The sequence below is a fragment of the Anomaloglossus baeobatrachus genome, chromosome 9 (assembly GCF_048569485.1).
Source record: "Anomaloglossus baeobatrachus isolate aAnoBae1 chromosome 9, aAnoBae1.hap1, whole genome shotgun sequence".
NCBI lineage: Eukaryota > Metazoa > Chordata > Amphibia > Anura > Aromobatidae > Anomaloglossus > Anomaloglossus baeobatrachus.
In genome coordinates this window covers 1,070,007-1,082,852 of record NC_134361.1, presented here as the reverse complement: position 1 = coordinate 1,082,852, position 12,846 = coordinate 1,070,007, and the positions used below count along the sequence as shown (strand labels likewise).

Genomic DNA, 12,846 nt, shown 5'->3' with positions numbered 1-12,846 from the left:
CGCATACAAGGGGCAGCCCACCATCTCTACAGCCACACACCCGCATACAAAGGGGCATCCACCATCTCTACAGCCACACACCCGCATACAAGGGGCATCCACCATCTCTACAGCCACACACCCGCATACAAAGGGGCATCCACCATCTGTACGGCCACACACCCGCATACAAGGTGCAGCCCACAATCTGTACAGCCACACACCCGCATACAAGGGGCAGCCCACCATCTGTACAGCCACACACCCGCATACAAAGGGCATCTACCATCTGTACAGCCACACACCCGCATGCAAGGGGCAGCCCACCATCTGTACGGCCACACACCCGCATATAAGGGGCAGCCCACCACCTGTACAGCCACACACCCGCATACAAGGGGCATCCACCATCTGTACAGCCACACACCCGCATACAAGGGGCATCCACCATCTCTACAGCCACACACCCGCATACAAAGGGCATCCACCATCTGTACAGCCACACACCCGCATACAAGGGACAGCCCAGTATCTGTACAGCCACACACCCGCATACAAGGGGCAGCCCACCATCTGTACGGCCACACACCCGCATACAAAGGGGCATCCAACATCTCTACAGCCACACACCCGCATACAAGGGGCATCCACCATCTCTACAGCCACCCACCCGCATACAAGGGGCAGCCCACCATCTGTACGGCCACACACCCACATACAAGGGGCAGCCCGCCATCTGTACAGCCACACACCCGCATACAAGGGGCAGCCCACCATCTGTACAGCCACACACCCGCATACAAGGGGCATCCACCATCTGTACAGCCACACACCCGCATACAAGGGGCAGCCCACCATCTGTACAGCCACACACCCGCATACAAGGGACAGCCCAGTATCTGTACAGCCACACACCCGCATACAAGGGGCAGCCCACCATCTGTACGGCCACACACCCGCATACAAAGGGGCATCCAACATCTCTACAGCCACACACCCGCATACAAGGGGCATCCACCATCTCTACAGCCACACACCCGCATGCAAGGGGCATCCACCATCTGTACAGCCACACACCCGCATACAAGGTGCAGCCCACCACCTGTACAGCCACACACCCGCATACAAGGAGCAGCCCACCATCTGTACAGCCACACACCCGCATACAAGGTGCAGCCCGCCATCTCTACAGCCACACACCCGCATACAAGGAGCAGCCCACCATCTGTACAGCCACACACCCGCATACAAGGTGCAGCCCACCATCTGTACAGCCACACACCCGCATACAAGGGGCAGCCCACCATCTGTACAGCCACACACCCGCATACAAGGGGCAGCCCACCATCTGTACAGCCACACACCCGCATACAAGGGGCATCCACCATCTGTACGGCCACACACCCGCATACAAGGGGCATCCACCATCTGTACAGCCACACACCCGCATACAAGGGGCATCCACCATCTGTACGGCCACACACCCGCATACAAGGGGCAGCCCACCATCTGTACAGCCACACACCCGCATACAAGGGGCATCCACCATCTGTACAGCCACACACCCGCATATAAGGGGCAGCCCGCCATCTGTACAGCCACACACCCGCATACAAGGGGCAGCCCACCATCTCTACAGCCACACACCCGCATACAAGGTGCAGCCCACCATCTGTACAGCCACACACCCGCACATAAGGGGCAGCCCGCCATCTGTACAGCCACACACCCGCATACAAAGGGCATCCACCATCTGTACAGCCACACACCCGCATGCAAGGGGCAGCCCACCATCTGTACGGCCACACACCCGCATGCAAGGGGCAGCCCACCATCTGTACAGCCACACACCCGCATACAAGGGGCAGCCCACCACCTGTACAGCCACACACCCGCATACAAGGGGCATCCACCATCTGTACAGCCACACACCCGCATACAAGGAGCAGCCCGCCATCTCTACAGCCACACACCCGCATACAAGGGGCAGCCCACCATCTGTACAGCCACACACCCGCATACAAGGGGCAGCCCGCCATCTGTACAGCCACACACCCGCATATAAGGGGCAGCCCACCATCTCTACAGCCACACACCCGCATACAAGGGGCATCCACCATCTGTACAGCCACACAACCGCATACAAGGGACAGCCCAGTATCTGTACAGCCACACACCCGCATACAAGGGGCAGCCCGCCATCTGTACAGCCACACACCCGCATACAAGGGGCATCCACCATCTGTACAGCCACACACCCGCATACAAGGGGCAGCCCACCATCTGTACGGCCACACACCCACATACAAGGGGCATCCACCATCTGTACAGCCACACACCCGCATACAAGGGGCATCCACCATCTCTACAGCCACACACCCGCATACAAGGGGCAGCCCAGTATCTGTACAGCCACACACCCGCATACAAGGGGCAGCCCACCATCTGTACGGCCACACACCCACATACAAGGGGCATCCACCATCTGTACGGCCACACACCCGCATACAAGGGGCATCCACCATCTCTACAGCCACACACCCGCATACAAGGGGCAGCCCAGTATCTGTACAGCCACACACCCGCATACAAGGGGCAGCCCACCATCTGTACGGCCACACACCCGCATACAAGGGGCATCCACCATCTCTACAGCCACACACCCGCATACAAGGGGCAGCCCAGTATCTGTACAGCCACACACCCGCATACAAGGGGCAGCCCACAATCTGTACAGCCACACACCCGCATACAAGGGGCATCCACCATCTGTACAGCCACACACCCGCATACAAGGGGCATCCACCATCTCTACAGCCACCCACCCGCATACAAGGGGCAGCCCACCATCTGTACGGCCACACACCCACATACAAGGGGCAGCCCGCCATCTGTACAGCCACACACCCGCATACAAGGGGCAGCCCACCATCTGTACAGCCACACACCCGCATACAAGGGGCATCCACCATCTGTACAGCCACACACCCGCATACAAGGGGCAGCCCACCATCTGTACAGCCACACACCCGCATACAAGGGACAGCCCAGTATCTGTACAGCCACACACCCGCATACAAGGGGCAGCCCACCATCTGTACGGCCACACACCCGCATACAAAGGGGCATCCAACATCTCTACAGCCACACACCCGCATACAAGGGGCATCCACCATCTCTACAGCCACACACCCGCATACAAGGTGCAGCCCACCACCTGTACAGCCACACACCCGCATACAAGGAGCAGCCCACCATCTGTACAGCCACACACCCGCATACAAGGTGCAGCCCGCCATCTCTACAGCCACACACCCGCATACAAGGAGCAGCCCACCATCTGTACAGCCACACACCCGCATACAAGGTGCAGCCCACCATCTGTACAGCCACACACCCGCATACAAGGGGCATCCACCATCTGTACAGCCACACACCCGCATGCAAGGGGCAGCCCACCATCTGTACAGCCACACACCCACATACAAGGGGCATCCACCATCTGTACAGCCACACACCCGCATACAAGGGGCAGTCCACCATCTGTACAGCCACACACCCGCATATAAGGGGCAGCCCACCATCTGTACAGCCACACACCCGCATATAAGGGGCAGCCCACCATCTCTACAGCCACACACCCGCATACAAGGGGCAGCCCACCATCTCTACAGCCACACACCCGCATATAAGGGCAGCCCACCATCTGTACGGCCACACACCCGCATACAAGGGGCAGCCCACCATCTCTACAGCCACACACCCGCATACAAGGGGCAGCCCACCATCTCTGCAGCCACACACCCGCATACAAGGGGCATCCACCACCTGTACAGCCACACACCCACATACAAGGGGCAGCCCACCATCTGTACAGCCACACACCCGCATGCAAGGGGCAGCCCACCATCTGTACAGCCACACACCCGCATACAAGGGGCAGCCCACCATCTGTACAGCCACACACCCGCATATAAGGGGCAGCCCACGATCTCTACAGCCACACACCCGCATACAAGGGGCATCCACCATCTGTACGGCCACACACCCGCATACAAGGGGCAGCCCGCCATCTCTACAGCCACACACCCGCATACAAGGAGCAGCCCGCCACCTCTACAGCCACACACCCGCATACAAGGTGCAGCCCACCATCTGTACAGCCACACACCCGCATACAAGGGGCATCCACCATCTGTACGGCCACACACCCGCATACAAGGGGCATCCACCATCTGTACGGCCACACACCCGCATACAAGTTGCATCCACCATCTGTACAGCCACACACCCGCATACAAGGGGCATCCACCATCTGTACAGCCACACACCCGCATACAAGGGGCAGCCCACCATCTCTACAGCCACACACCCGCATACAAGGGGCAGCCCACCATCTTTACAGCCACACACCCGCATACAAGGGGCAGCCCGCCATCTGTACAGCCACACCCGCATACAAGGGGCAGCCCGCCATCTGTACAGCCACACCCGCATACAAGGGGCATCCACCATCTGTACAGCCACACACCCGCATACAAGGGGCAGCCCACCATCTGTACAGCCACACACCCGCATACAAGGTGCAGCCCACCATCTGTACAGCCACACACCCGCATACAAGGGGCATCCACCATCTGTACAGCCACACACCCGCATACAAGGGGCAGCCCGCCATCTGTACAGCCACACACCCGCATACAAGGGGCAGCCCACCATCTGTATGGCCTCTCTTCTCCTACCTTGGCCTCCTCCTCTGTGCTGCCCCCGAGATGTTTCGTCTTGCACTTGCGTTTTCCAGAGGGTTTTTCCAGAACTTGTAACGAAGGCGAATCTTCAAGTCCGAAGTTTCTGGGATCGCTCAGCCTCTGGTTACTCCGCAGGATCTCACCCACTTCAGCTGTTGAGATTTTTCTCTTTCGAAAGTCTAAAATTATGAATACAACGATATGAGCAAAACCAGAAAAAGGAAGGAGAGAAAAAATATGTTCTGAGTGTTCGGATTTCTAACTGCATGATGCCAGCATTATTTTTCTTTTATGCTGGAGTGGTGCTTTAAATCTACATCCCATGTCATACAGTGCCTACAAGTAGTATTCAACCCCCTGCAGATTTAGCAGGTTTACACATTCGGAATAACTTGGCATTGTGACATTTGGACTGTAGATCAGCCTGGAAGTGTGAAATGCAGCAAAAAAGAATGTTATTTTTTATTTTTGTTTTTAAAATTGTGAAAAGTTTATTCAGAGGGTCATTTATTATTCAACCCCTCAATCCACCAGAATTCTGTTTGGTTCCCCTAAAGTATTAAGAAGTATTTCAGGCACAAAGAACAATGAGCTTCACATGTTTGGATTAATTATCTCTTTTTCCAGCCTTTTCTGGCTAATTAAGACCCACCCCAAACTTGTGAACAGCACTCATACTTGGTCAACATGGGAAAGACAAAGGATCACTCCAAGGCCATCAGAGACAAGATCGTGGAGGGTCACAAGGCTGGCAAGGGGTACAAAACCCTTTCCAAGGAGTTGGGCCTACTTGTCTCCACTGTTGGGAGCATCATCCGGAAGTGGAAGGCTTATGGAACTACTGTTAGCCTTCCACGGCCTGGACAGCCTTTGAACGTTTCCTCCCGTGCCGAGGCCAGGCTTGTCCGAAGAGTCAAGGCTAACCCAAGGACAACAAGGAAGGAGCTCCGGGAAGATCTCATGGCAGTGGGGACATTGGTTTCAGTCAATACCATAAGTAACGTACTCCACCGCAATGGTCTCCGTTCCAGACGAGCCCGTAAGGTACCTTTACTTTCAAAGTGTCATGTCAAGGCTCGTCTACAGTTTGCTCATGATCACTTGGAGGACTCTGAGACAGACTGGTTCAAGGTTCTCTGGTCTGATGAGACCAAGATCGAGATCTTTGGTGCCAACCACACACGTGACGTTTGGAGACTGGATGGCACTGCATACGACCCCAAGAATACCATCCCTACAGTCAAGCATGGTGGTGGCAGCATCATGCTGTGGGGCTGTTTCTCAGCCAAGGGGCCTGGCCATCTGGTCCGCATCCATGGGAAGATGGATAGCACGGCCTACCTGGAGATTTTGGCCAAGAACCTCCGCTCCTCCATCAAGGATCTTAAGATGGGTCGTCATTTCATCTTCCAACAAGACAACGACCCAAAGCACATAGCCAAGAAAACCAAGGCCTGGTTCAAGAGGGAAAAAAATCAAGGTGTTGCAGTGGCCTAGTCAGTCTCTTGACCTTAACCCAATTGAAAACTTGTGGAAGGAGCTCAAGATTAAAGTCCACATGAGACACCCAAAGAACCTAGATAACTTGGAGAAGATCTGCATGGAGGAGTGGGCCAAGATAACTCCAGAGACCTGTGCCGGCCTGATCAGGTCTTGTAAAAGACGATTATTAGCTGTAATTACAAACAAGGGCTATTCCACAAAATATTAAACCTAGGGGTTGAATAATAATTGACCCACACTTTTATGTTGAAAATTTATTAAAATTTAACTGAGCAACATAACTTGTTGGTTTGTAAGATTTATGCATCTGTTAATAAATCCTGCTCTTGTTTGAAGTTTGCAGGCTCTAACTTATTTGCATCTTATCAAACCTGCTAAATCTGCAGGGGGTTGAATACTACTTGCAGGCACTGTATATTCACCCTCCAGCGCTTTCACCTTTTTCAGTGGCGCTCCAGTCCTGCGGCGCCATCTGGTGACTAAATTCTAACTGGGCGGACATCAGAAATTATGTCACAAGCTCCCAATGCGTCTCTACGAGAGCCAGAACGAGGTCGAAGCGAAGCCAGGATGACCAGGAGCGAGGCCAGGATGGGGCCATAGCGAGGCCAGGACGGGGCCAGAGCGAGGCCAGGACGGGGCCAGAGTGAGGCCAGGACGAGGGTAAAAAGAGGCTGAAGCAAGACCAAAACCAGGCCGGAACAAGGCGAGGATGGGGCTGGAGCTGGAGCGAGGCCATGAGACCAGGACAGGGCCAGAGTGAGGCCAGAGCAAGGCCTGAATGAAATAGTAATGAGGTCAAAGTGAGACCAGAACAAGGCCTGAACAAGGCCAGAATAAGGCCGGAACAAGGCCAGGATGGGTCGGAGCAAGACTAGAATGAGGGCAGAACGAGGCTAGAGTGGTGCTTTAAATCTACATCCCCTGCCCCTGTCATATATTCACCCTCCAGCATTGTCCTGCTTTTTCAGTGGCACTCCAATCCCTCGACGCCATCTTGTGACTATATTCTGACTGGCTGGTAGTAAGATACTCCTCCACAAGCTCCAAATGCATCCCTACCAGATTGGAGCGAGGCCAAAACGAGGCCAAGATGGGGCCAGAGCGAGGTCAGAACAAGGCCAGAAAGAAGCTGAGTGAGACCAGGACAGGGTTGGAGCGAGGCTAGGATGGGGCCAAACTGAGGTCAGAATGAGGGTGGAGCATGGCCCCAGCAACGGCGGAACGAGGCCAGAACGAGGTCAGAACAAGGCTGAAGCGAAGCTGAGAGGAGGCTGGAGTGAGGCCAGAACAAGGCTAGTACGGAGCAGCAGCGATGCTGGAGCGAGGCCAGGAGGGGGCTGGAGCGAGGCCAGAGCGAAGTCAAAACGGGGCCGAAGAGAGGTCAGAGCAAGGCCACGACGGGACCGGAGTGAGGCCAGAATGAGGCCAGGACGGGTCTGGAGCGATACCATAGTGAGGCCAGAATTAAGGCGGAATGAGGCAGAACAGGGCCAAAGCAAAGCAGGAACAAGGCCAGCATCAGGCCAGAATGAGACCAGAGCAAGGCCAGGATGGGAGCCGGAGTAAAGCTAGAATGAGGGAAGAACAAGGCTAGAATGAGGCCAAAAGCGAGGCCAGAGCAAGGCCAGGACGGGGCCAGAATAAGGCAGGGATGGGGCCAAAGTGAGATTAGAATGGGCCCAGAGCGACGCCGTAGTGAGGCCAGGACAGGGCTGGTGCTAGGCCAGAACCAGGGCAAACAAGGCCAGGATGGGGCTAGAGCGAGGCCGCAGTGAGGCCAGAACGAGGCTGAAGCGAGGTCAGGACGGGGCCAAATCGACACAATGAGGCCAGAGTGAAGCCGGAACAATGCCAGCATGAGACCAAAGCGGAGACAGAAAGGGACCGACCAGAACGAGGCCAGAACAAGAGCAATGTCTGAGCAAGAACAGGAAGGGACCGGCTAGAGCGAGGCCAGGACAGGGCTGAAGAGAGACCAGAGAGAGAGAGAGGGCAGAACGAGGCCAGGGCAAGAAAAGCACGGGGCCTCAGAGAGGTCAGAATAAGGCCAGGACGGGGGCAGGAGCAAAGCCAAGACGGGCGCCGGAGCATGGCAAGGACAGGGCCGGAGCAAGGCAAGGGCAGGGCCGGAGCAAGGCAAGGACAGGGCCGGAGCAAGGCAAGGACAGGGCCGGAGCAAGGCAAGGACAGGGCCGGAGCAAGGCAAGGACAGGGCCGGAGCAAGGCAAGGACAGGGCCGGAGCAAGGCAAGGACAGGGCCGGAGCAGGGCAAGGACAGGGCCGGAGCAGGGCAAGGACAGGGCCGGAGCAAGGCAAGGACAGGGCCGGAGCAGGGCAAGGACAGGGCCGGAGAGATGCCGGAGTGAGGCCAAGACGGGGCCGGAGTGAGGCCAAGACGGGGCCGGAGTGAGGCCAAGACGGGGCCGGAGTGAGGCCAAGACGGGGCCGGAGTGAGGCCAAGACGGGGCCGGAGTGAGGCCAAGACGGGGCTGAAGTAACACTGGAGTGAGGCCAAGACAGGGCCAGAGCGAGGCCAGAATGAGGGTGGAATGAGGCTGGAGCAAGGCCAGGACGGGGAAGAATGAGGCCGGAGCGAGGCCAGGAAGGCACCGGAGCGAGGCCAGGAAGGCACCGGAGCGAGGCCAGGAAGGCACCGGAGCGAGGCCAGGAAGGCACCGGAGCGAGGCCAGGAAGGCACCAGAGCGAGGCCAGGAAGGCACCAGAGCGAGGCCAGGAAGGCACCAGAGCGAGGCCAGGAAGGCACCAGAGCGAGGCCAGGAAGGCACCAGAGCGAGGCCAGGAAGGGACCAGAGCGAGGCCAGGAAGGGACCAGAGCGAGGCCAGGAAGGGACCAGAGCGAGGCCAGGAGGGGACCAGAGCGAGGCCAGGAAGGGACAAGAGCGAGGCCAGGAAGGGACAAGAGCGAGGCCAGGAAGGGACAAGAGCGAGGCCAGGAAGGGACCAGAGCGAGGCCAGGAAGGGACCAGAGCGAGGCCAGGAAGAGACCAGAGCGAGGCCAGGAAGGGACCAGAGCGAGGCCAGGAAGGGACCAGAGCGAGGCCAGGAAGGGACCAGAGCGAGGCCAGGAGGGGACCAGAGCGAGGCCAGGAAGGGACAAGAGCGAGGCCAGGAAGGGACAAGAGCGAGGCCAGGAAGGGACAAGAGCGAGGCCAGGAAGGGACCAGAGCGAGGCCAGGAAGAGACCAGAGCGAGGCCAGGAAGGGACCAGAGCGAGGCCAGGAAGGGACCAGAGCGAGGCCAAAAAGAGTGCAGAACAAGGCCAAGATGAGGCTGGAACAGAGCTGGAGTGAAGCCAGAACAAAGCCAGGATGAGGGTAGAACAAGGCCAGGACGGGCCCAGAGCAAGGACGGAGTGAGGTCACCATGAGGTCAGGACAGGGCCGGAACAAGGCCAGGACGGTGTCCAAAGCTAAACCAGACCGAGGGTGGAATGAGGCCAGAACAAGGGTGGAAAGAGGCCATAGCGAGGGCGTAACAAGTCCAGGACAGGGACAGGATGCCGCCAGACCGAGGACGGAAACAAGCCAAAGCGAGGCTTGAGAGAGCAAAATGAGGCCAGAGCAAGGCTAGGACAGAGCCAGAGCGAGGCTGGAACAAGGCCAGAACGAGGCCAGAACGAGACTAGGACTGGGGCGGAGCAAGGCCAGAACAAGGCCAGAGCGAGGCCAGTACAGGGCAGAAGAGACACCAGAGTGAGGCCAAAAATGAGGGCGGAAAGAGGCCAGGATGAGGCTGGAGTGAGACTAGGAAGAGACCGGAGCAAGGCCAGAATGAGGTCAGGACAGGGCTGGAGTGATGCCAGAGTGAGGCCAGGACGGGACCGGAGCGAGGCCAGAACGAGGACAGAGCAAGGCCAAAACGAGGGCGGAACAAGGCCAGAATGAGGCAAGAACAAAGTCAGGATGGGGCCAGAGAGAGACCAGAACAAGGCCAGAATGAGGAAGGAGCAAGGCCAAAACATGGGCCAGGATGGGGCCGGAGCGATGCTGGAGAGAGGCCAGGACGGGCAGTCCGGCACCATCTTTTAACTGTATGTTCTCATTGGCTGGAAGTCAAAAGTTATGTCACAAGCTTCTAATGCATCTCTACAAGAGCCAGAATGAGATCAGAGTAAGGCCAGGAAGGGGCCGGAGCGAGGAAAGAATGAAGGAGGAACAAACCTACAGTGAGGCCAGGACAGGACAAGAGCAAGGCTGGAGTGAGGCTAGAACTGGACCTAAGCTAAGCCAAAATTAGGCCAGAATGAGGCCAGAGCAAAACTAGGACAGGGCCAGAGGGAGGCCAGACCAAGGCTACCATGAGGCCAAAATGAGGCTGGATTGAGGGCAGGACAGGGCCAGAGCGAGGCCAGTCACTAGTGCGGCACGACACCGGAACAAGGCCAGAATGAGGCAGGAGCATTCTAGAACGGGGCCAGAGCGAGGCCAAAACAGGGCTGGGCCAGAACGAAACCAGTCACAAGTGCGGCACGAGGCCGAAGCGAGGCTAGGATGAGGCCGGAATGGAGCCGGAGCATGGTCAGAACAAAGCCAGGACGAGGCTAGAATGGAGCCAGGATGAGGCTAGAATGAGGCCAGAGTGAGGCCGCTGTAAGGCCAGGACGGGGCCAAAAGGAGAACAGGACGGTGCCCGGAGCTAAACGAGACAGAGTTTGTTATGAGGCCAGAAGAAGGGCGGAATGAGGTCAGAGCGAGGGCAGAACAAGGCCAAGACTAGGCCAGAATGAGGGTAGAATGAGGCCGGAGCAAGGATGGAACAAGGACACGAGAACGAAGCAAGGACAGAACGAGGCCGGATTGAGGGCGGAACAAGGCCAGGATGGGGCCGGAGCGAGGTCAAAGCGAGGGCAAGAAAAGACCGGAGCGAGTTCAGGATGAGGCCAGAGTGAGGCTGGAATGAGGCCAGAACGAGGCAGGAGTGTGGCCAGGACTGGGCCAGAGTGAGGCTGGAAAAAGGCTGGAAAAAGGATAGAACAACGCCAGGATAAGGCCACAGCAAGGGTGGAACGAGGCCGGAGCGAGGGTGGAACAAAGCTGGAATGAATCCAGCAGGGTGCCTGGACCTAAACTGTACCGAGGGCGGAACAAGCCAAAACAAGGGAGGAACGAGGCCGGAGCAAGGGCAGAGCGAGGCCGTAGCAAAGGTGGAGCGAGGCCGGAGCAAAGGAAGAACGAGGCCGTAGTAAAGGAGGAACAAAGCCGGAGCGATGGCGGAATGATGCCGGAATGAACCCAGCAGAGTGCCCGGATCTAAACTGGACCGAGGGCGGAACAAGGCCAGAAGAAGGTTGGAATGAGGCCGGAGCGAGGACGGAACGAGGCCGGAGCGAGCCCGGAGAGAGGACGGAGCGAGCCCGGAGAGAGGACGGAGCGAGCCCGGAGAGAGGACGGAGCGAGCCCGGAGAGAGGACAGAACGAGCCCGGAGAGAGGACAGAACGAGCCCGGAGAGAGGACAGAACGAGCCCGGAGAGAGGACAGAACGAGCCCGGAGAGAGGACAGAACGAGCCCGGAGAGAGGACAGAACGAGCCCGGAGAGAGGACAGAACGAGCCCGGAGAGAGGACAGAACGAGCCCGGAGAGAGGACAGAACGAGCCCGGAGATAGGACAGAACGAGGGTGGAACTAGGCTGGAATGAGGCTATAACACAGCCAGGATGAGGCCAATACAAGGCCGGTAAGAGGCCAGAACAAGGTCAGAACGAGAAGAATGGACGCAGAGCATCACTGAGAAGAATGGACGAGGAGCATCACTGAGAAGAACAGACGAGGAGCATCACTGAGAAGAACAGACGAGGAGAGTCACTGAGGAGAACAGATGCGTAGCATCACTGAGAAGAGAGGATGCAGAGCATCACAGAGGAGAACGAAAGTAAAGCATCACTGAGAAGAGTAGATGCGGAGCGTCACCGAGAAGAACGGAAGTAGGGCGTCACCGAGAAGAGCTGACACGGAGCGTCAACGAAAAAGAAAAAAAATCAATCACGCTCTAATCTCTCCACCATGCCCAAGACCAAAGAGCTGTCTAATAACACCAGGCACGATATTGTAGACCTGCACAAAGCTGGGAAGGGCTACAGGACAATAGGCAAGCAGCTCGGTGAGAAGGCAACAACTGTTGGTGCAATTATTAGAAAATGGAAGAAACACAAGATGGCTGTCAATCTTACTCGGTCTGGGGCAAGGATGAGGGTAAGGAAGATTCTGAGAAAGGTCAGGAATCAGCCCAGAACTACATGGGAGGACCTGGTCAATAACCTGAAGCGACCTGGGACCACAGTCTCAAAGATTAGAATTAGTAACACATTAAGCCATTGTGGATTAAAATCCTGCAGGGCATGCAAGCACATGTCCAGGCACGTTTCAAGTTCACCGATGACCATCTGGATGATCCATAAGAGGCATGGCAGAAGGTCACATGGTCAAATGAGACCAAAATAGATCTTTTTGTTATCAATTCCACTCGCTGTGTTTGGAGGAAAAAGAAAGATGAGCCCAACCGCAAGAACACCGTCCCAATCATGAAGCATGGAGGTGGAAACATCATACTTCTGGGGTGCTTTTCGGCAAAGGGGACAGGACAACTGCACCGTA

General features: G+C 56.9%; 1 protein-coding gene across 1 annotated transcript in view; it reads right to left on the bottom strand.

The window, feature by feature from the left end:
* BCORL1 (BCL6 corepressor like 1) overlaps positions 1 to 12,846 on the bottom strand; it is a 126,626-nt gene that overhangs the window by 36,313 nt on the left and 77,467 nt on the right. Inside the window, 1 exon segment of the mRNA XM_075323048.1 lies at positions 4,722 to 4,906. Coding sequence (XP_075179163.1) covers positions 4,722 to 4,906 — 185 coding nt within the window.